Genomic DNA, 20,171 nt, shown 5'->3' with positions numbered 1-20,171 from the left:
TTAGCTATGATACCAGCTTCCACCATTGCTTCAAGTAGAGCTCCTATTGCTGTGTTGGCTAGACTGCAATTAACCCCTGAAAACACTTCTGCTCCCTGCATTTTACAGCTACAAAAGCGTATGCTCTCCTTTGTGGCTTTGTTCTTCTTGCTTCAGCTAATTTGATGATAAGCTGATATTGCCCTGCAATTGTGAGATGGGCTAACTTAGCTGCTCTAAGCTCTTTGGTAGGATGGTATGGACCTGCATAAGCCTTCCTGTACCTGCAAGATAAAGTTTTGGCTGTTAGAATAACCTCTAAGGGATTTGAGTTCAAGCCTTGGTGAAGCACTTTGTTTTTGTGAATCCAAATTAACCACAAAACAATAAACATTGATTGAAGGATGACCAAGCTTTGATATTCTTTATTTAAGCAAGAGTTGATATAGTCTTTTAGTCAAGACTGAACAGACACAATAGTGATCTCAGAAGTATGCAGCCCAAGATTCGATCCAAACCAACAAGCTCTAGAAAAGCTGCATAAGAGAAACAGATGTGTAGTAGTCTCTTCTTCAGCATTACATAAGGGGTAAGTGTCATCATTAATGATGCCTCTGTTGTGTAGAGTGGCCATGGTAGGTAAGCTGTCATGGAGAAGTTTCCACACAAAATTGATAATTCTTAAGGGTACATGAGCTTTCCATATTGCAGTCCATATCTTCCTTTCCTGCTGGAATTGTTGTGACCCTAAAAGTCTTCAGTTAACAACTCATACTATAATTCCCATCCCTTGAGTATTTCCACATAAGCCTATCCTTAGAATCATTGATTTTGGAAATGGGCATTTGCAAAATGTTGACAGCTTTAGGGTGATGGTATAAGCTCCTAATTAAATCCACTTTCCAACTTCTAGAATTATGATCAATAAGATCTTCAACTGTGCCAGTCTGCAAAAAAGGAAGAAAAGAACCATCCCTTAAGTTTGGTGACCAATCAGGATGTGTAAGGGGTATATCAAAACCATCTCCAACCAACCATCTGCCTTCCCTAAGAATAGGATCACCACGTTGAACAATATTTTTCCAAACCCAATAATGGTGTGCTTTAGGTGTGTGGCCTTGCAAGGATTCTTCAGGATGGTACTTAGCTTTAAAAGTTCTAGCTAAGAGGGATTGGGGACTGTTAATAAGTCTCCAATACTGTTTTGCCAACAATGCTTGATTCATAGGGCTGAACTTCTTAATGCCAAGACCCCCCTCCCCCCCATCTTTTAGGCTTGCAGATTTTATTCCAATTGATCAAATGAAGTCTTTTCTCTCCAATTTCATGACCCCACCAAAAAGACCTCACAATAGAATCCATCTTGTTGCAAATAGATTCAAGAACCTTAAAACAAGAGAAGGTGTATAAAGGAAGAGATTGGAAGACAGAAGAGATGAGGGTAGTTTTGCCAGCTTGTGAAAGAAGCCTAGCTTTCCAACCCTGTAGCTTGGCATAAAGCTTATCAATCAAAAATAGAAAATCAGCAATACGATTCCCTTTCAACTTAAAATTGATACTAAGGTATTTGCTGGGGTGTTGGACAAGGTTCACATTCAAACTTCTAGCTATGGATACCTGACATTCCTTGGCCTTGTTTGGGGAGTAGAAAAGGTCAGATTTGGCTAAATTTATTTTTTGGCCTGAGATAGAGCAGAACCAGCTTAGGATGGATTGGATATTACCTAGGGAGTTCCTGTCATTCTTGAAGAAAAGAAGAGAGTCATCTGCAAAAAAGAGATGAGTGAAAGAAATACCACTCCTTCCTACTTTCACTCCTTTGATCTTATTAGAGTATTCAGCCTATAGCAAAGAAATAGAGAGAATGTTAGCACACAAAAGAAAGAGATAAGGAGTTAAAGGATCTCCCGGCCTTAGGCCCTGTGTTGGATGAAAGGTTGAAGTTAAACTCCCATTGACTAGAAGAGTGTATGACACAGAAGAAACACATTCCATAACCCATCTAATCCATTTGGGATCAAACTTCATGGCTGTTAGGACAGCTTTCAAGAAATTCCAGTTGACTCTGTCATAAGTTTTGGACATGTCTATTTTTAGAGCTCCAAAAGAGAATTTCTTTCCTTTCTTTTTCTTAAGGGTGTTCATCATCTCATGAGCCAAAAGAATGTTATCAGAAATGTTTCTCCCCTGTATAAATGCATTCTGGAATGGAGTTATCAAACTATCCATTACAGGTTTCAACCTATTAACCATCACTTTGGATATCACCTTATAGATCACATTACATAGGCTAATAAGTCTGAAGTGAGAAACTTCATTAGGGAAGGGTTTTTTGGGGATAAGAACAATGTAGGAGTGGTTTAGAGGTTTAAATAAGGAACTTAAGTGGAAGAAAGCTTGGACAGCTCTTGTAACATCCTTTTTCATAATGTCCCAGAAAGCATGGAAAAAGAAAGCAGGAATACCATCAGGACCTGGTGCTTTATGGGCTCCTATTTGAAATACAGCACATTCAATTTCAAAGTCTGATATTGGTATGTTGAGAGATAAGTTTTGCTCATCTATTAAAGTAGGGATGTTGAGAGTTTGGAGCTCCTCTAGAATGTTATCCACACTTCTAGAACTACAATCTTCATAATTTGACTCAAAGTGGGAGTGAAGAATGTTTTCAATCTCATTAAGATTGTCAATAATATTGCCATCCCCATCTTTTAATTGAAGAATTCTGTTTTTATTTATTTATTTATTTTATTTATATAAAATAAAATAATAACAGTACTTAAGAATCGGCTAAAATGGCCGAGTATTTAATTAGGAATCTACCACTTTTTTAAAACTCGAGTTTGTGAAACTCTAGTTTACTGCGTAACTCGAGTTTAGAGTTTTACAAACTCGAGTTTCATGAAAAATTTCTGCCAAAATTTTTTAATATAATTCGAGTTTCAGAAACTCGAGTTCCATAAAAAATAGCACAACAAATTTGAAGGCTATTTTTTCAAAGAACTTGAATTACACGACAAACTTGAGTTAAAAAAATGTGATAAATTACTAAATATTTTACGAACAATAATTTATTACTAAATATTTGACCAAACAGTAGGATACCTTAACAACCCCCAAAAAAAAATAACGCGGTTTTGTGATCTTTTCTTTTTCCAGACTAGTACTAGAGTGGGGGCCAAAACAAGAACAAAGCTACTCAACTCATCGGTCACTATCCTCCAATTTTTTTTCAATATATCTTTATATATATATATATATAAATAGATGCCGTTGTCTGTGGAGGAGTCAGTCTTCCTGTCCTGGGTTAAAACTTAAACTTCAAAATTAAAATTGTTCTCCATAGGAATAGGTTACGATTTATTATTATTTGCTTTCTTTCATTTTATATTTCATAAGCTGAATCTGGAGCTGAAGCTGTTACTGAGCTGAGCTGAGCTGAGCTGAGGAATTTGGTGGTGGTTGTTGGGATATGGGCAACTGCTGCTCCGACCAAGCCGGCGGAAGGGCAGCCGTGGGCGGCGCCTCATCTCACAACCCCAATGCTCCAAACGAAGCCATCGATAAATTCCTCAAGTCTCGCGGCTACCACGGCCTCTTCTCTCAGATCGAGGTCTCCTTCTTTTTCAACTTACTCTACTATTTACTCTTTCTCTCTCTCTTTTTCTAGATTCAGTTCCACTACTTATATTATATTAGCCTTTTGAATTTGATTTACACTGTTTCTTAGCTACCTATTTCAATTTCACTGCATTTATTGCTCTTTTTCTTTTTAGCTTTACTAAAATTCAATTGCGTGCTTGATTGAACATAAAAAATAGTGGCATTTTAGTGGAATTTGGATATATAGTGACTATGTCTGCACAAGCACAAGCGATGCTAAGACGTGACACGACACCAATGACATTTATTTTACAATTTTTCTTAATGCTATTTTTCTTTCTAACTTAACTTGAAAAAATAAATTATTCCAATTGTTCGGCATTAATTGCTAATCGAGATGAATGAAAGTATTGAATCATTTCCTTCTCAAGTTATTAACATGATTTGACTTCAAATGTGTAGGCTAAACATGAATTTGGTTGAATTTAGTAGCTCTATTGCCCAAACAGAATGAATCTTTCCTAGTATATTGAATTGAATTTTCGCAATTCATGTTATTTTGAGAAGTATCAGTTGCTACTGTGCTGATTGAAATTGGGCTTAGTTATCATACATGAGTATCATCAAATAATTTTTAAAAGATGTTGTCACTTATTTATGCATGGAAAATAAAACCAGCTCAAGCAAGCTAGTACCCGCATGTTTCCCCCAAACTTTCTCAGCATCCAAAAAAATCTTTAATTGTCTAACACACTTTAGCAACTGTCCTTGGAGGAAAAAAAAAATGTTAAGCCAATCTAGTTCCAATTTCTATTGAAAAAAATCCAAAATTCAATTCCAAATTCCCTATATTTGCTACAAAACTAGCTCAAGCAAGCTAATCCAGACAAGTACTTTTATAATCATTAAAACACCAAATGAAAAAAAAGGAGAAAAGTAAAAGAAGAAAAAAGAGAAACTACGAATTGGGGTTGGAGCTGTGGTTCTGTCAGCAGCCAAGGACGGAGGAGAGGAACTTGTTGTGGCACCATCGGCTGAGTTAGGGTTGGTGGGCCCACATGAAATACATCTTTGTTGCCCATTTGTGAAGGTCTGCAAATTGAAGTTCTTGTTGATCAAGTAAGGGAAAGTAAAGGAGAACAAGAAAATTTTGAAGCTGAATATCACGCCACTTTCACGCTAGTGGCAGTAACAGCACTGTTCTCCCATTGCCATTTAGGGTGCAACTCAGGGCTTGGAACTGGTTGTTATGATTGGGAGTTTGTTGGGGTACCACTCAGCCATAACCTCTTGGTAAATAAGAAGTAGAATGGTTGGGGAAAAAAAATGAAAGAAAGAAGACATGAGAATAATGAAGTGAGCTACCTAAATAGCTGTTGTGGCTTTGTGTGCTATGATTTTAGGCCCATATATTTTGTTGCAAAATGAGAATAACGATTTTTAGAAGTTCTCATTCTAATTAATTTGTAGAGGTTATGGAGAATGTATTTAAGAGGCCACTGCAAATTTGAGTTAACAAACAAGCTGAAAATGTAAAATGCAATCTTAAGCCTTGAAAACCGTAAAGTGCATTCTTTTTTTGTAGTTACCAAACATAGGCTTAGCATCAACAAAAGCTTTATACAAACAAAGTGAGCCTACCTAAATTTTGAGTGTAATTGGCTAGTGTTGGGCCAATTTGGCTAATATATGTTCACGTTGGGATAAATAAATTATGCTCATATTTTCATTGTTGGTCTTTTATTTATTTATTTTAGGGGGGGTAAGGGGAGGCTTACTCTTCACATCCATCATTGACTTTTCTTTGTGAATACAATTCCAATGCAGTTATCGTATTCTGCTGCAGACTTGCGTGATCGAGATGTGCTCTCCAAGGTTTGTTGCTTTACTTTTTAAAGTAGATATATTTACTTAAACAAGTCCTGTTGCTTTATTTGTTAATGTACTCTTGAAGGTTAGTTCTCTTCTGCGAGATGAAGTTAGATGCATTCATTTGTTTAATTACACCACCATGGGTCAAAATTCTAATTGCGGACAAGTTTCTTAGTGATAAGCTAATTAACTTAGCAACATACTATGTCAACTATGGCATTACCCTAGTTGATTGAGAAAGTACTATAAACAAATAATCAAATATTATTTGACAAAAGAAATATGCATATTAGAGAATCAGAATGCATTTGGTGTGGGTTTTGACAGATTAAGAAGTACCTTTAATTTTTAAAAGATTGTTCTGTATACTCTCTCTCTTAATGACGATGTTTTCATGATCAATTTTTTTTTCTCGCTACATTGTCAAAAACTGTGGTTCTAGATGTCATGCTTCTGATGATTAATAAGCCTTCTCTTTACTGTGCTATCATGCTCCATTTTTCCGTTGTGGAAATCTTACTGTTGTTGCTGAAGATTTATCCTGTTATTTATAAAGTTTGTGTTCTACAGAGTGACCCCATGTTGGTTGTTTATACAAAAAGAAGAGATGGAGTACTTGAAGAACTTGGCCGCACTGAAGTAATTTTAAATTCACTAAATCCCACATGGATCGCAAAACATACAATCACTTATCATTTTGAGATTGTGCAGACTTTAGTGTAAGTTTAATGCTATATATATATATATATATATATCTATGAGATGTGCATGTTACTCTTTTCACCATAAAATATTCTTTGAAATTGCTGTTTGTGACAGGTTTCACATGTATGATGTTGACACTCAGTTTCACAATGTAGAAGTAAAGGTACATATCTTGATGATATCTCTGGTCTTCTTCTTCTTTTCTTAATGTTTTATTTTTGGTGCAAGAATGGTTCTGATTGTGGTTTCATCATTGAATTTATCATCTTTTTAACCTAACAACAAGTTGAGTAGATAGTTATTTTTGTTTTTGATAAATTGTGTGTAACAAAATAGTGAACTGAACCTGATCAGCTTGAGCACCAATCTAAAGTGAATGATTAAAGTAGTGAAAATTAATCTTCCATGGATGCATCACATTTGCTAGTTGAGTTATTTTCCTTTCTTTTTTTCTCTCTCTCTCTCTCTCTCTCTCTCTATTTTCAGCTTTACGTAGGCCCGAAGGGTATATATAAGAATTTGTTGCTTATTTATTTGCTAGATTTATATTTTTATGTTTTTGTTATATTGATGTCATAAATAGGATCTCAATGTTTTGAGCAGAATGCTCACAAGGCACATTTACTACTCTCATTCAAGTGCATGCAAGCCTAAAAAATCAGTTCATAAGGGACAATTTAACTTGTGCAGATGCTTAAGCTGGATGAGCAGCAATTTCTTGGTGAGGCAACTTGTGCATTGTCTGAGGTATATCATACTTACTGTCACTCTTATAGTCATTGAACAATAAGAACCCCCATGATAATATTCTTTAGAGAGAGCAGCCCTCATCACATGTTGAAAACTAGATACCTGATTTGATGAAAACACATATTGTGTGTGCCTTTCTTGGTCTCTCTTTTTATTTTTTTGCCCTTTCACATTCCCTTCTGCTTGTACATTTTTTTTATCTTTGATATTTTTAACTGGCCTTCACCCAAACCATGAAGTTCATTACATTTACTGAAAGTCAGAATTCCAATATATTAAACCCTCAACATTCTTGTGTCGCTCTGTGCAGATAGTCACTAAATCAAACAGGTCGCTGACCTTAGATCTTGTACATAGAGAAGAATCTACCAGATCAACCCGTCCAAGAAACCTTGGAAAGCTTACTGTGCATGCTGAGGAATCTGTTAGCTCCAAAACCACAACAGAGATGATATTAAGGTGTTCTGATTTGGAATATAAAGATCTCTTCTCAAAAAGTGTATGGGCTGCTAAGTTCTTAATTCTCTTTCTATATTCTTAGATTTAAAGAGGTACCCTAGTTACCCCATCTGTCCATGTGCTGATTTATCTTGCAGGACCCCTTTTTAATAATATCGAAAGAAGTGGAGAATGGGACCCCAATTCCAGTTTGCAAAACAGAAGTAATCAAGAATGACCTCAAGCCAACATGGAAGCGAGTATTTTTGAATATTCAACAAGTTGGAAGCAAGGTATAAGAAAGTTTACCTTCAGTACTATAGTCTGCATCCACTACTAGAAATCTGGTGTCCTTTGCTGTCAGCATACTACCCCCCCAAAAAAAAATCCTAGGCATACTGAGTTTATTAATAGATGGATGCTCCAAGTTTTGGTTGCTTATTAGAGCTTGATGGGCACAATGACCTAATTGGACAATATTAGTTGTCTCAGTGCTCCAGATTGGCAACCATCTGCCAAACCTATGTAGATGTTGTTAGATATGGATTTTGGAATTTTTCCTGTAAGATGCTTCATGTCCTTGTCTGTTCATTGCTAGTTTTCTCATTTTTATTTTTCAAAATTAATCTGCAGGACAGTCCACTGGTAATAGAGTGCTTTAACTTCAATAGCAATGGAAAACATGATTTGATTGGGTAAATTGTAATCTTGCCTGTCTTCATTATCTCCTCATCTCTATAGACCAGCATAATGACAAAGCTTGTTGTTGTATCATCAGAAAAATTCACAAATCATTGGCAGATTTGGAAAAGCTTCATTCTAGTGGGCAAGGCGAAAATTTATTTTTACCGACTTTAGTTGGGCATGATTACCACAACAAGGTCCTTTTATGTGTATCAAGTATACTTCGCATTTTGAATTGTATAAAATTCTTTGCCTTTAGTTTGAAGGTCTCTAAATATCATGCAGATACTGAAGAGTCAGCTATTTGTTGAGAAGTTTTCCCAGAGTGTCGAACACACTTTCTTAGATTACTTGGCTGGGGGGTGTGAACTGAATTTCATGGTGGCAATTGATTTCACTGGTATTCATTTATGCAATCAACTTGTTTACTGTACCTGAAAATTTCTATTTGCAGTCCGAATGTTATTCTCTATAAAAATTAAGAGTGAATGCAAATATTTTTAGCATAACACATTCATTTATATCATTTACTGATACCTGTTACTGTCTGGTTTTTTATTCATTTTAACATCCTTGTTTCAACTGCACTCTATTGGCATTTTGTTTCCTGATTTCGCAACACTATATCCTACCTTGGGACATAATTGTGCTTTTAGTATTTATGAACACTTGGCATTGTTATTGAAGTACCTCTTCCTAAGTATTGGTTCACTTTATCCATCCCATTCTCCTGACCTTTCTTCTAGTCCCTATTGGATTGCTTATTTATAAGGTATATTGTAGTCGATAGAATTTGAGTTTCTTCATAAGTCAAAGATATCTCTGGGTCATTCATGGTTTTGTAATATGATAGAATTGTGATTGTCAAGAGAGCAGTTTAGTTTTATGAACTTTTGCCATACTCATTGTTGCTTCTAGTTGCTTCTGAATTCATATCTTCTTTCTTGGAAAATTAATTTTGATCTCTTTTTTTTCTTCTTTTTTTCTTTTAGAAAAAAGAAAAAAAGAAAAAAAAGAAGAAGAGAATGTTTACTTTTAAATCATTACATGTATTGGTTATAGTTACTGCAATATCTTATTATATACTGAAGTGTCATTCTTTCCTATTAGCTTCAAATGGAAATCCACGCCTTCCCGATTCCTTGCATTATATTGATCCTTCAGGACGGCCAAATGCATACCAAAGAGTGAGAAATTGGTCCTTTCTACAGCAATTTCTTGAACTTCTTTTTGGATATACCCATCTGATGGTGCCCATTGCTTTTCAGGCAATCATTGAGGTTGGAGAGGTGTTGCAGTTTTATGACTCAGACAAGCGGTTTCCTGCATGGGGATTTGGAGCACGGCCAATCGACGGTCCAGTCTCTCATTGTTTCAACTTGAATGGAAGCAGTCATTACTGTGAGGTAGAATGGTTGCAAAATCTATTCTTGCTTTCATTATGTGATATTTTTGTTTAGAAGCCTTTATATTAAGCATATGTAAGCCCATTTCTCTCAGGTTGAAGGAATCCAAGGAATTATGATGGCATATACAAGTGCCCTCCTTAACGTTTCTCTTGCAGGGCCAACTCTTTTTGGACCTGTTATTAGCAATGCTGCACTTATTGCTAGCCAGTCTCTTGCAAATGGTGGACGCAAATACTTTGTGTTGTTAATAATCACGGTAAGAGTAAATCATTGGGATCTTTGGATGAATTTTTTCATGTTCGCTTATGAAGGTTCTATATGTGTGTGTGTGATTTTATTTAACACGAATAATACTTGAACTTGGAACCTTTTCTTAAGTGGCTTGTTCTGCACTTCCTTTTCCATGTTGCAGAATTAAAAAATTTGTTTTACACGATCAATACTCATATGTGCTTTCAATATTAAATATCCCCCTTTTGTTGAGTTCCCACTGCTGTTCTTAGGATGGAGTAGTGACAGATCTCCAAGAAACCAAAGATGCCCTTGTGAAAGCATCTGACCTGCCATTGTCAATCCTAATTGTTGGAGTTGGAGGAGCTGACTTCAAAGAAATGGAGGTATTTATTCAACACATTTCTTTTTGTTGGTTGATTGTCTTGAAATATTTGGTACAGGACTAGAGGTTCAATTATTCAGCATAATTAATTATCTCATCTTACATTTTTGTACAGATTTTAGATGCAGACAAGGGAGAGAGACTTGAAAGTTCAACGGGACGTGTTGCTTCGCGTGATATAGTCCAGTTTGTTCCGTTCCGAGATGTACAGAGTAAGTCAATCTGCTTATTATATTTGATTCCCATGCTGACTTAACTAATTGAAATTTTATGAATACTTTCTAAGTAGTGACTTGCGGTTTTAATTTTCTTATCCTCAAAATGAAACTTTGCCTTGCACCTGCAGGTGGAGAGATTTCTGTTGTTCAAGCACTTCTTTCTGAATTACCAACGCAATTTTTAACCTACATGCGGACCAGAGATATCCAACCACTTTCTTCATAATGTAAAGAATAGTACATAATGAAATTTGATTTTCCATAAGTGGTTCACCTTCGTTCAGGCCACCATATTTTTTTGAGGTTTGTCGTGAGTGGCATCATTCATATTGCTAAGAAAGGGTAATATTATAGCGCGTCATCGTGATTCCATACAAGCCCCTTTGTCAATTAGCTACTGAGGGTTCACGGCTTCACGTTCCTTGGTTATCTTGGGCTCCAGTAAAGTTTTTCATGGACTACTGGCTTAAGTGCGTGCTCAAAGCAATTCCTTTTAGTGTGTTGGAACCAACACCAAGGCCCTAAATGAAAAAGATGTGGGGTTAAACAACATTTGTATCATTTGAACTGGATAATAATGTGAAGAATGTTTTTAGAATGGACTCTCCAATCTTCTCTCAAGTTTCCAACTTGCATTACATTTTTTGTCTTTTGGGTTGAAATGTGATACCTTGAATTTCTACATTATTTAGGCCTAAGGTTCTGCAGGAGCCAGCTTGTCCGCAAGGGTGTGAAGCTGTGTTCCATGGGGGCCCTTGGCCTTGGAAGTTTTCATGTAATTATTCTGTTAAGAGATATTGTGACCTAGGAGGCCCAAACTTATTATAAGTCGACGTACCTGTAAAACAGGCAATATGAACTGTAGATTACTAGATTAGTCTATGGTTAGGTTAGGGTATGCTTGGAGCTAGTTATTATATTAGCCCTACATTAGGTTCACTGTAACCTAATAAATAAGAGTTAAAATCTTGCTTATGTATTTCTTTTCTCTCTTTCAATTAGCCAATGACTCAACAACTTAAACATATACACAAGGTTGTGCATTGATTAGTATTCATTAAGTCATGGTTGTACTGCATTGGCTAATAAGCTTTGTAGCTAAATTTAATTGTGGAATGTAAAATACAGCACTTAGCATATGTAGTGGTTCTAAGGTATTTTGACCAATTGGAAGCTGAGTATGAAAACAAATCAAGATGCACTAATGAAATCCATGCACATGTACAAAGGGATCAAGTACAAACCAAGATGGTCCGAGTGAAAGGACTTTGAACAAATTTGTCAATTTATGCTCATGCGATCTGTATGGGTCAAAATTTGGCGAATTTTGCCGGTGAAATTTGAAAGTGTGATCACTAAAAGACAGATGAATTTGAATTTGAAAAGTGAACAGGTCTTTGCAGCTATTAACCCCCAAAATCAATGCTAAACTTGTCTCACCAGAGCTAAAGTCAATCCGTAATTTCGTGTTGCCTTGTGCCTACAAGATTGAATTAGCATGAAATCTGGTGCAAACCTCGAGAGAGGAACTTACTGATTTGGATTTGCAAACCTCTGAGATGCAACTTTGATTAGCTTTCTATTGAAAACGATTTGTTCCCCTTGCACAACAAAATCTCACATTTTTCACAATATAAGTTAAAAATTTTGAAAAAAAATACAAAACAAACCATTAGAATAAAAAACAATTTACAACATACATTTAGAGTTATGTCGTTTAATCTTTTACAGTTGTTTTGTAAAAAAAAAAAACCAAGCAACTCTCTTTTTTTTTTTTCATATATATTCAAGAAACTGAAGTGTCAACTTCCACTACAACTCAAAATAAGAGTTATGTCAAAAAAAAAAAAAGTTATGAAAATGTTGTGATATTTTGTTATTTTTTCTAAACCTTTTAAGGAAAAATAATAATAATAAAACTTGTGCAAATTATCATTTTGTTGGATGGGTGTGAAATGCTGGGCCTACCTGCGATTAGAGGAAGTTGTTAAGGCCCATCTAAAGAATGAGCTTATTGGACAACATAGAAATGTCTAATAGTTCCATTCTCGGTCTAAGTGTCCATTTGAAAACAGTTTATTTAGCTGAAATTGAAAATTTTTTGTTTAAAATATTATAAATAAAGGTAAAAGTTAGTTAAATAGTACAGTGAGACCCATAAATAGTACCAAAAAGTGCAGTGAGGCCTATGAATAGTAGCAAAAATAAGTTAAAATTGTAAATAAGTTGAAATTTTCAGCTTGTCCCAAAGGCATACTAAATGCTTATTATTTAAAAGAAAAAAAGGGTGTTTACTACAGTGGTATATAGCTAGGCAAGCTCATCTCATGGGACATTTGATCACTACGTAACAACAACAATAGTTGTTTACTTATGATTATTTAGACTAGGTAGTAGTTTGTTTGATTGCCTCCATACTTGACTCACGGTCTTAGATGCATATATTTTATCTGTCCATTTGTAAAAGATACGGTGGCACATCCAAAGCATATTCAAGTAGATGGGCTAGCTAGTTTATTAAGAGAAACGTAGATATTAGGAATTTAGGATTTGAAATGAGGAAAAAGATCAGGTAGCCCAATGCTGTCATGTCATCAATGAGTTATTGCGTTGTCCTATTGAGCTATTGAAAGAACTTAGTATAGATGCATGCATTGATGCATGGACCGGACCACTTCTTAACTAACCCAAAAAAAAATGTCAAATTATGGTGGTCCAATGGTCCATCATCCATGCATTGATGCATGGACCGGACCACTTCTTTTAGTAATTAATATGAGAGAGAGAGAGAGAGATTGCCATTCGACTTTGGTGGTTTGCTATTAATCCATATATAGATGTTGTATTCATCCCCCAAAAAGATTTTGAAAATATTGAACCAGTACAAACTCAACTCAATTCAAACCTTAAAACTGTTTTGAAAAAAAAAATTGTTGTAAACCAAGATTCTACGTGATAGATAGTCAATATTAGCAAAATCTAATCTCTCACACGGAAAATTATGGTCAAAATTTAGTTACAGTACCTTAGGTGTTATTCTTTAGGTTCTTCTCTTAAGATTTAGTTATGTGACTATCTAACTAAAAGATACACTTCCATTCTATGAGAAAAAATCCACATGGCAAAATCTTAAAAAGGGAACCTGAAGAACAACACATAAGTACTATACCTAAATCTTGCTAGAAAATTATTGAATACTCCAGGAATACAATAAATGCGTACTCCCCCCTCACATGAATTGTGAGTTCCACTATAAATTTAATTAATGAAACCCACAATTATGTAAGATGGATGAATATACATTTATGATACTCTGTGAGTATCCAATAATTACCCCTCTCACATGGCCACACATTAAATAATCGATCTCTCTCTTTCTGAACACCATGCATAATCAAGATTGAAAATTAAACTACAACATTACTTTACAATATATCATCTTATTTAAGATAAAATAAACCTTCTATTTTCAAAAATTAAGAAATAAATTTTCAATTCTTTTTGTTATATTTTATCCTTGAAACATGATATTTCAATCTTTATATAAAATTAACCTTAGAACTAATTCACCAAATTATATATTTGATTCTTCAAATTAACCTCGACTTGATAAGTATTAAATAAATTTATTTAATTAATATTTAGTTATAAAAGGCCTTACTTATATAAATTGCCTTAGACCTCAAACTATTTTGAGTCAATCCTATAAGATGTTTTGTTGTTAATAGTTTTTTTTTTTTTTTGAGGAAAATAATACTCTCACATTTACTACATTCATTTTCTCATGCATATCTACTTTCTTGTGTTAGATGTGGACATTTTATTCACTTTTTAAAATGTATAAACTTTTGCATCAATTTTAAATATATGTGTAAAATAGTGGATGTAAAAGGAATTTTTTTTCCTATTTTTACTTTTTTTTAACCATTGAAGAATAAAATATACATTTAGTAAGTACAAAAACAGTAAAATACCATAATTTTATTGTAAGAAAATTTATGTCTATGTGTAAAAAGGAGTCTATCCTACATATTACATAATTCCAATTTTTTTTTTTATAGAGAAAGAGTTTCAACATATGGCGTTCACTCTTGATGATAACTCTTTATTTTCAGACTAAGATACCGATCGATTTTTGGTGTAAGCAAAAATTGAACTATAGATCTCTTATTTAATCATCAGAGACTTTATCTTCCAATTAGACCATATATATTCCAAAGTTTCATCCTGGTTTTAAATTAAACCTTAGAAATTTTAATTGCATCAATTTTCACTATTAGAAATTGTGGGGCCAAAGAAACGGTGACCCTGGCCCATTTTACCTTAGGGCCCAAGGCCCGAGCCGAGGTGGGATATAGCCGAGGACATACAATAAAAGTTCAAGTAGCCTTGAGACATAGCTGAGGATGACTCTGTCCTCGGCATCCCCAAGGCCCTTCTAAAAGAAAGGGCAAGAATGGTATAGGAACAGTTTTGGGAAAGACCGAACACATCCGCATTGATAAAGAAAGGACCCCTGGACAATATGGCGACAAAGGACAAAGGAAAGGCTGCCATTACTGCAATTAAATACTCTGCGCCAGACAGAGCGATGCTTTTCAGCTTTTACAACCACCCCAAACCACTTTGGGTATGGGCTGATGGGACAAGTATCCGTCCTGGAAAGTCGAACCTACACGTGGACGTTGGATAAGGGGTACAGACTAATATAAAAGGAGAAGTAAGCAATCCAGAAAAGTGGCTGGGAAAAAAAGACCAAGAGCCAGAGCCTCCCAGACCGTCTCGAGGAGAAGGACTCCTCGAGCGAACATGGTTTAATTCTGTATGAACACCACGACTAACCACCGTTCGGTGACCAAGGCCTAGCCTTTCAAACCCACGCTCTACAAATTATATTGTTTGGGCCCTTAGCATGCGAACCCAATACTATTTTGGGGTCGTCACAAATTGAGTCCTTATAGAAATTTTTACTAGATTTTATCTAAAAAAGAAAGTTTTACTAGATGAGCCCTCAGTAAGTAATGGGAACCGTAAGTTGTATTTATAACATCTTAAAAGTATAAAAGTCCGTCCACACGATTAAAAAATGGGTGCTATATATTTTGATATATTAAAAGATAGCAAAAATGTCTCAATTATGTGCAAAAGATTAAAAATAAATAGATAATCAATAAAAACCAATATATAAACAATTTAATAAAGAACCATCAATTTGTGGATTTCTTGCACTAAATTACTACTTGGGGCGTTTGCATGAATGGATTTTTTTGAGAATACTAAATATTTTTAACACACATACTGGGAGAAAGGATAAGGTTTTAAAGAAACTGACAGCGGTGTATATCCAAAATGGCCTAACTCTTGGATACACAACACAAATTTTAAACCTCTTTAACTCACACTCATTTTCTAATGTGGGTTAACCCACTATTTTTTCTTTTGAGAATACTAAATATTTTTAACACACACACAGGAAGAGGAGAGAATGTCTTAAAGAAATTGACAATTGTATATATTCAAAATGACTTAATTCTTAGATACACTACACAAGCATGAACAGTTTAACTCACACTTATTTTTTAATGTCGGATTAACCCACTATTTTTTCTTTTGAGAATACTAAGTATTTTTAACACACACATACGGGAAGAGGAGAGAATGTTTTAAAGAAATTGACAGTAATATATATTCAAAAGGGTTTAACTCTTGGATACACTGCACAAGCATGAATGGTTTTTGTTTTTTAATTTAAAAATATTATTATTAAGTAAGTAGAAACTCATTGTAGATCTAGCTAGATAATGAAAAATTATTGAGTGAACATTGATGTAATTGAAACTTGAATTAATTTAAGCTAAAGACAAATTTGATGTTTCTTATATTTAATTATATTAAGAAATATATAACATGAAAGTGTAAAAAGAAGAAAATACTTCTTACTTTCTTGTTCTAATTACTGCTATTGTGTATACATAGCGGCCTTGAGAATTGTCACAATGTACTCTCCATTTTCTTTGTGCACACTTGTTATGACTAAAACTGCGGAGTGATCAATGCATGGTACCTATCTACATTTAAACTCACTTATATCTCCATATTTTCTCCACTAGTAATGACACGATTGATATTGATGTTGTGGAGGCATTTATTATCAAAAAGTACCAATGACGAAAAATTAAATTTGGGTGATTATAGATGAAACACATCCACACCTTTTTTTTCTGAGAAGAAACACATCCACACCTTGATTGCGTGAAATTGCCATGAAGTCATAGCACTGGTTTCGAATTAATGTTTGTGTCCACAGCCAACGAACAAACAAGAGGAGGGACAAAAATATATATGTATAGACATGGAGGCCATAACTCAGGGCCGGCCCTAGGCCTTAGGCCGATTACGCCATTGCCTAGGGCCTTCTTACTAGAGAAGGCCCCAAATGTGGGGGCAAATTTTTTATTTTTTATTTTTTTATATAAATATTTTTGGGAGATATTAAAATATTTTAGTTTACATTTTTTTTTCATTATTAAGAAAGCTCAAAGAATTAAGTAATATTAGAGATAGAGATAAGACAAATTTAAATAAATAGGTATTACAAATAGACGTGTTACTAATCACAACTAATTCAAATAGGAAAATGTTAAAATACTATAAATTTTACTACATAACTTTTATTTATTTAATTATTTTTATACAAAATAAAAATTCTACTCTAGTCTAATCTAAGTATATATGTGTGCGAAATTCTCTTTTAGAGACTTAAATCTCAATTATTGCCTCTCACACCTTACAAGAACTTATATTTGTGAAGTGATCACTGCACCAAGGGTGCGTGATAGTCTCCATAACTTTTATAATTTGATGTGATAATGAATATGATAAATGAATTTCAACAAACTATTGAATGCATTTTTGAATGAATATTTGTGATTGGTGATATATCTTTGTCGTTCTCATGTAATAAATTTTATAATATTTCTAGTATTTTTCTAAGCCTCATGTCATTTATCATATTCATTATAACACCGGTTTGTAGTAAAATTTGTTATAACTTTAGCATTTTCTCAACAAAAAAAAAAAAATATTAAAAAGTAAAAAGAATGGATTTAAAAAAAATTATTATATAAAAGGATAGTTAAATATTATTTAAGTGATAACATAAAGGCTCTGTAAGGACACGATTCGCAACGAACCATAGCCGTGTTGGGCTCGCTCGTGAAAAGGCCCAAACAATATCATTTGTAGAGCATGGGTTTGAAAAGCTAGGCCTTGGTCACCAGGCGGTGGGTTTTACGTGATATCCATACATGGTTAAGTTGTCTTCGCCCCTGGAGTCTTTCTCCTGGAGGCGGGCTGGGAGGCTCTGGTTTTTGGCCATTTTTCCCAGCCTCCTCCCCGAATTGCTTCCTTTTCCTTTTATACTAGCCTGTCTTACTTATCCAACGTCCACGTGTGGGGTTCGATTTTCCAAGACTGATACTTGTCCCATCAACCCATACCCAAAGTGGTTGGGGGTGGTTGTAAAAACCGGAGAATATGGCTCTGTCAGGTGCAAAGTATTGAATGGCAGTAAGGGCAGCTTTCCCTGATCGTCATATTTCCCAGCATACCCTTTCCTAAATGTCATAGATATTTTTAGATTTTTTCCAAAGTTATTTCTATACCATTTTTGCCCTTTCCTCTTGTGAGATCTTGGTTATGTCGAGGACTGAATCGTCATCGGCTGTGTCCCAAGGCTACCTCGTATTTGTATTGCCGAGCCTGGGCCATCACCTTCCTCGGCTTGGGCCTTTGGACCCCAACAAGTAAATGGGCCTGGCCCACGGATTATTGGGCCCCACAGGCTCTATTTGAAAATTTTGCCTTAGGCCTCAGAAATGCTTGGGCCAGCCTTGCCATAACTCCCTCAATTTTTTTTAAATAGTATATATAGATAGATATATAAGATATTAAAAATTCAACCCTAAAAAATTACGCTTAACACCTCAAAGTTAATATTGTACACATTATTAGATAATAAAAATATAATTATTCAAGATTTGTAGATTAACATGTAATCTATTAAAATATTTGAATTTTTTATGTATATACAAATATTTTCGAAATTAAACATTGTGGGGCCCAATAATTTGTGGCCCTGGCCCATTTGTTCATTGGGGCCCAAAGCCCGAGCCGAGGAAGGTTATAGTATAGGATAGGTAATACAAATACAAAATAGTCTTGGGACACAGCCGATGACGATTCAGTCCTCGGCATGTCCGAGGTCCCCTTGGAAGGAAGGACAAAAACGGTATAGGAACAGTTTGGAAAAAATCTAAAAATATCTATGTCAATAGGGAAGGATATGCTGGATAGTTTAACAACTAAGGACAAAGGGAAAGCTGCCCTTACTGCCATTCAATACTCTGCACCTGACAGAACCATACCTTTCAACTTTTACAACCACTCCCAACCACTCTAGGTATGGGTTGATGGGACAAGTATCAATCTTGGAAAAGTCGATCCTACACGTGGACGTTGGATAAAGGATACAGGCCAATATAAAGGAAAAGTAAGGATCCAAAGGAAGGGGCTGGGAAAAATGGCCAAAAACCGGAGCCTCCCAGCCCGCCTCCAGGAGAAAGACTCCTAGGGCGAACACGATTTAATCATGTATGAACACCACCAAAAACCCACTGTCTTGTGACCAAGGTCTAGCCTTTCAAACCCACGCTCTATAAGTGATATTTTTTGAGACTTTTTACGTGCGAACCTAACATTATTACGGGTCGTTACGAACTATGTCCTTACAATTGGCGCCGTCTGTGGGAAAGGCTTGTGTGTTGGCATAGACGGTAGGTCAAGACAGTCCCCTGGTCATTTTTAACAGCCGGTTGTAGTGTTCTAGCGTAAAGCTCCGCTAGGGGCTATGTTTCTTCACTAGGGGTTGCGCTTCGTAGCGTCAGCCGCACGGGTGGTTCAAGGGGCTTGGCCGAGGAGCTAATTCCGCTTAGACCAAGGTCCCATGCCATAGATGAGGGGTTAATTCCCCCAACTACTTATCAAAATTAAGTTTTGGACAGAACCAAGGTATTATATGGTCCTCGGACTCAAACCTATGGGGAAACCAACTACTTATAGAAATCAAGTTTTGGACAGAATCAAGGTATTGCATGGTCCTCAGACTCAAACCTATGGGGAAACCAACTACTTATCAAAATCAAGTTTTGGACAGAACCAAGGTATTGCATGGTCCTCGGATTCAAACTTATGGGGAAACCAACTACTTATCAAAATCAAGTTTTGGACAGAACCAAGGTATTGCATGGTCCTCGGACTCAAACCTATGGGGAAACCAACTACTTATCAAAATCAAGTTTTGGACAGAACCAAGGTATTGCATGGTCCTCGGACTCAAACCTATGGGGAAACCAACTACTTATCAGACAATCACTCAGTTATAGAAATCAAGTTTTGGACAGAACCAAGGTATTGCATGGTCCTCGGACTCAAACCTATGGGGAAACCAACTACTTATCAAAATCAAGTTTTGGACAGAACCAAGGTATTGCATGGTCCTCGGACTCAAACCTATGGGGAAACCAACTACTTATAGAAATCAAGTTTTGGATAGAACCAAGGTATTACATGGTCCTCGGACTCAAACCTATGAAAAAACCAACTACTTATCAAAATCAAGTTTTGGACAGAACCAAGGTATTGCATGGTCCTCGGACTCAAACCTATGGGGAAACCAACTACTTATAGAAATCAAGTTTTGGACAGAACCAAGGTATTGCATGGTCCTCGGACTCAAACCTATGGAAAGGTCAGCTACTTAGTAGGAATTCTAAGTTGCTCAATCCTCGGATCAAATACCAGAAGAGGTTAAAGCTATGAAAGTTGTTAGAAAGATGG

The 20,171-nt window shown here is 35.5% G+C and overlaps 1 protein-coding gene across 1 annotated transcript; it reads left to right on the top strand.

Moving 5' to 3' along the window:
• Window positions 1-3,243: 3,243 nt before the first annotated feature.
• LOC115963789 (protein BONZAI 1-like) lies at window positions 3,244-10,884 on the top strand. Its single transcript, XM_031082956.1, has 16 exons — window positions 3,244-3,592; window positions 5,410-5,457; window positions 6,025-6,173; window positions 6,274-6,322; window positions 6,850-6,906; window positions 7,220-7,408; window positions 7,506-7,640; window positions 7,981-8,042; window positions 8,126-8,228; window positions 8,317-8,431; window positions 9,142-9,218; window positions 9,300-9,437; window positions 9,532-9,696; window positions 9,944-10,057; window positions 10,172-10,268; window positions 10,403-10,884. Exons 1-16 carry the CDS (start codon window positions 3,452-3,454, stop codon window positions 10,498-10,500), a joined length of 1,737 nt encoding a protein of 578 aa, XP_030938816.1. The 5' UTR covers window positions 3,244-3,451; the 3' UTR covers window positions 10,501-10,884.
• The last annotated feature ends 9,287 nt before the right edge of the window (window positions 10,885-20,171 follow it).

This window comes from Quercus lobata, chromosome 10 (genome assembly GCF_001633185.2).
Source record: "Quercus lobata isolate SW786 chromosome 10, ValleyOak3.0 Primary Assembly, whole genome shotgun sequence".
Lineage (NCBI taxonomy): Eukaryota > Viridiplantae > Streptophyta > Magnoliopsida > Fagales > Fagaceae > Quercus > Quercus lobata.
The sequence above is the reverse complement of the archived record's forward strand: the minus strand, read 5'-3'. Positions and strand labels throughout refer to the sequence as shown.

What these genes read in the sequence shown, in the direction of transcription:
- LOC115963789 (XM_031082956.1), top strand. Translation starts at nt 3,452, where the DNA reads ATGGGCAACTGCTGCTCCGACCAAGCCGGCGGAAGGGCAGCCGTGGGC. An exon ending in GGCATGATTACCACAACAAG is followed by an intron (nt 8,229 to 8,316) that starts GTCCTTTTATGT and finishes AATATCATGCAG; the next exon opens with ATACTGAAGAGTCAGCTATT. An exon ending in TCCGTTCCGAGATGTACAGA is followed by an intron (nt 10,269 to 10,402) that starts GTAAGTCAATCT and finishes TTGCACCTGCAG; the next exon opens with GTGGAGAGATTTCTGTTGTT.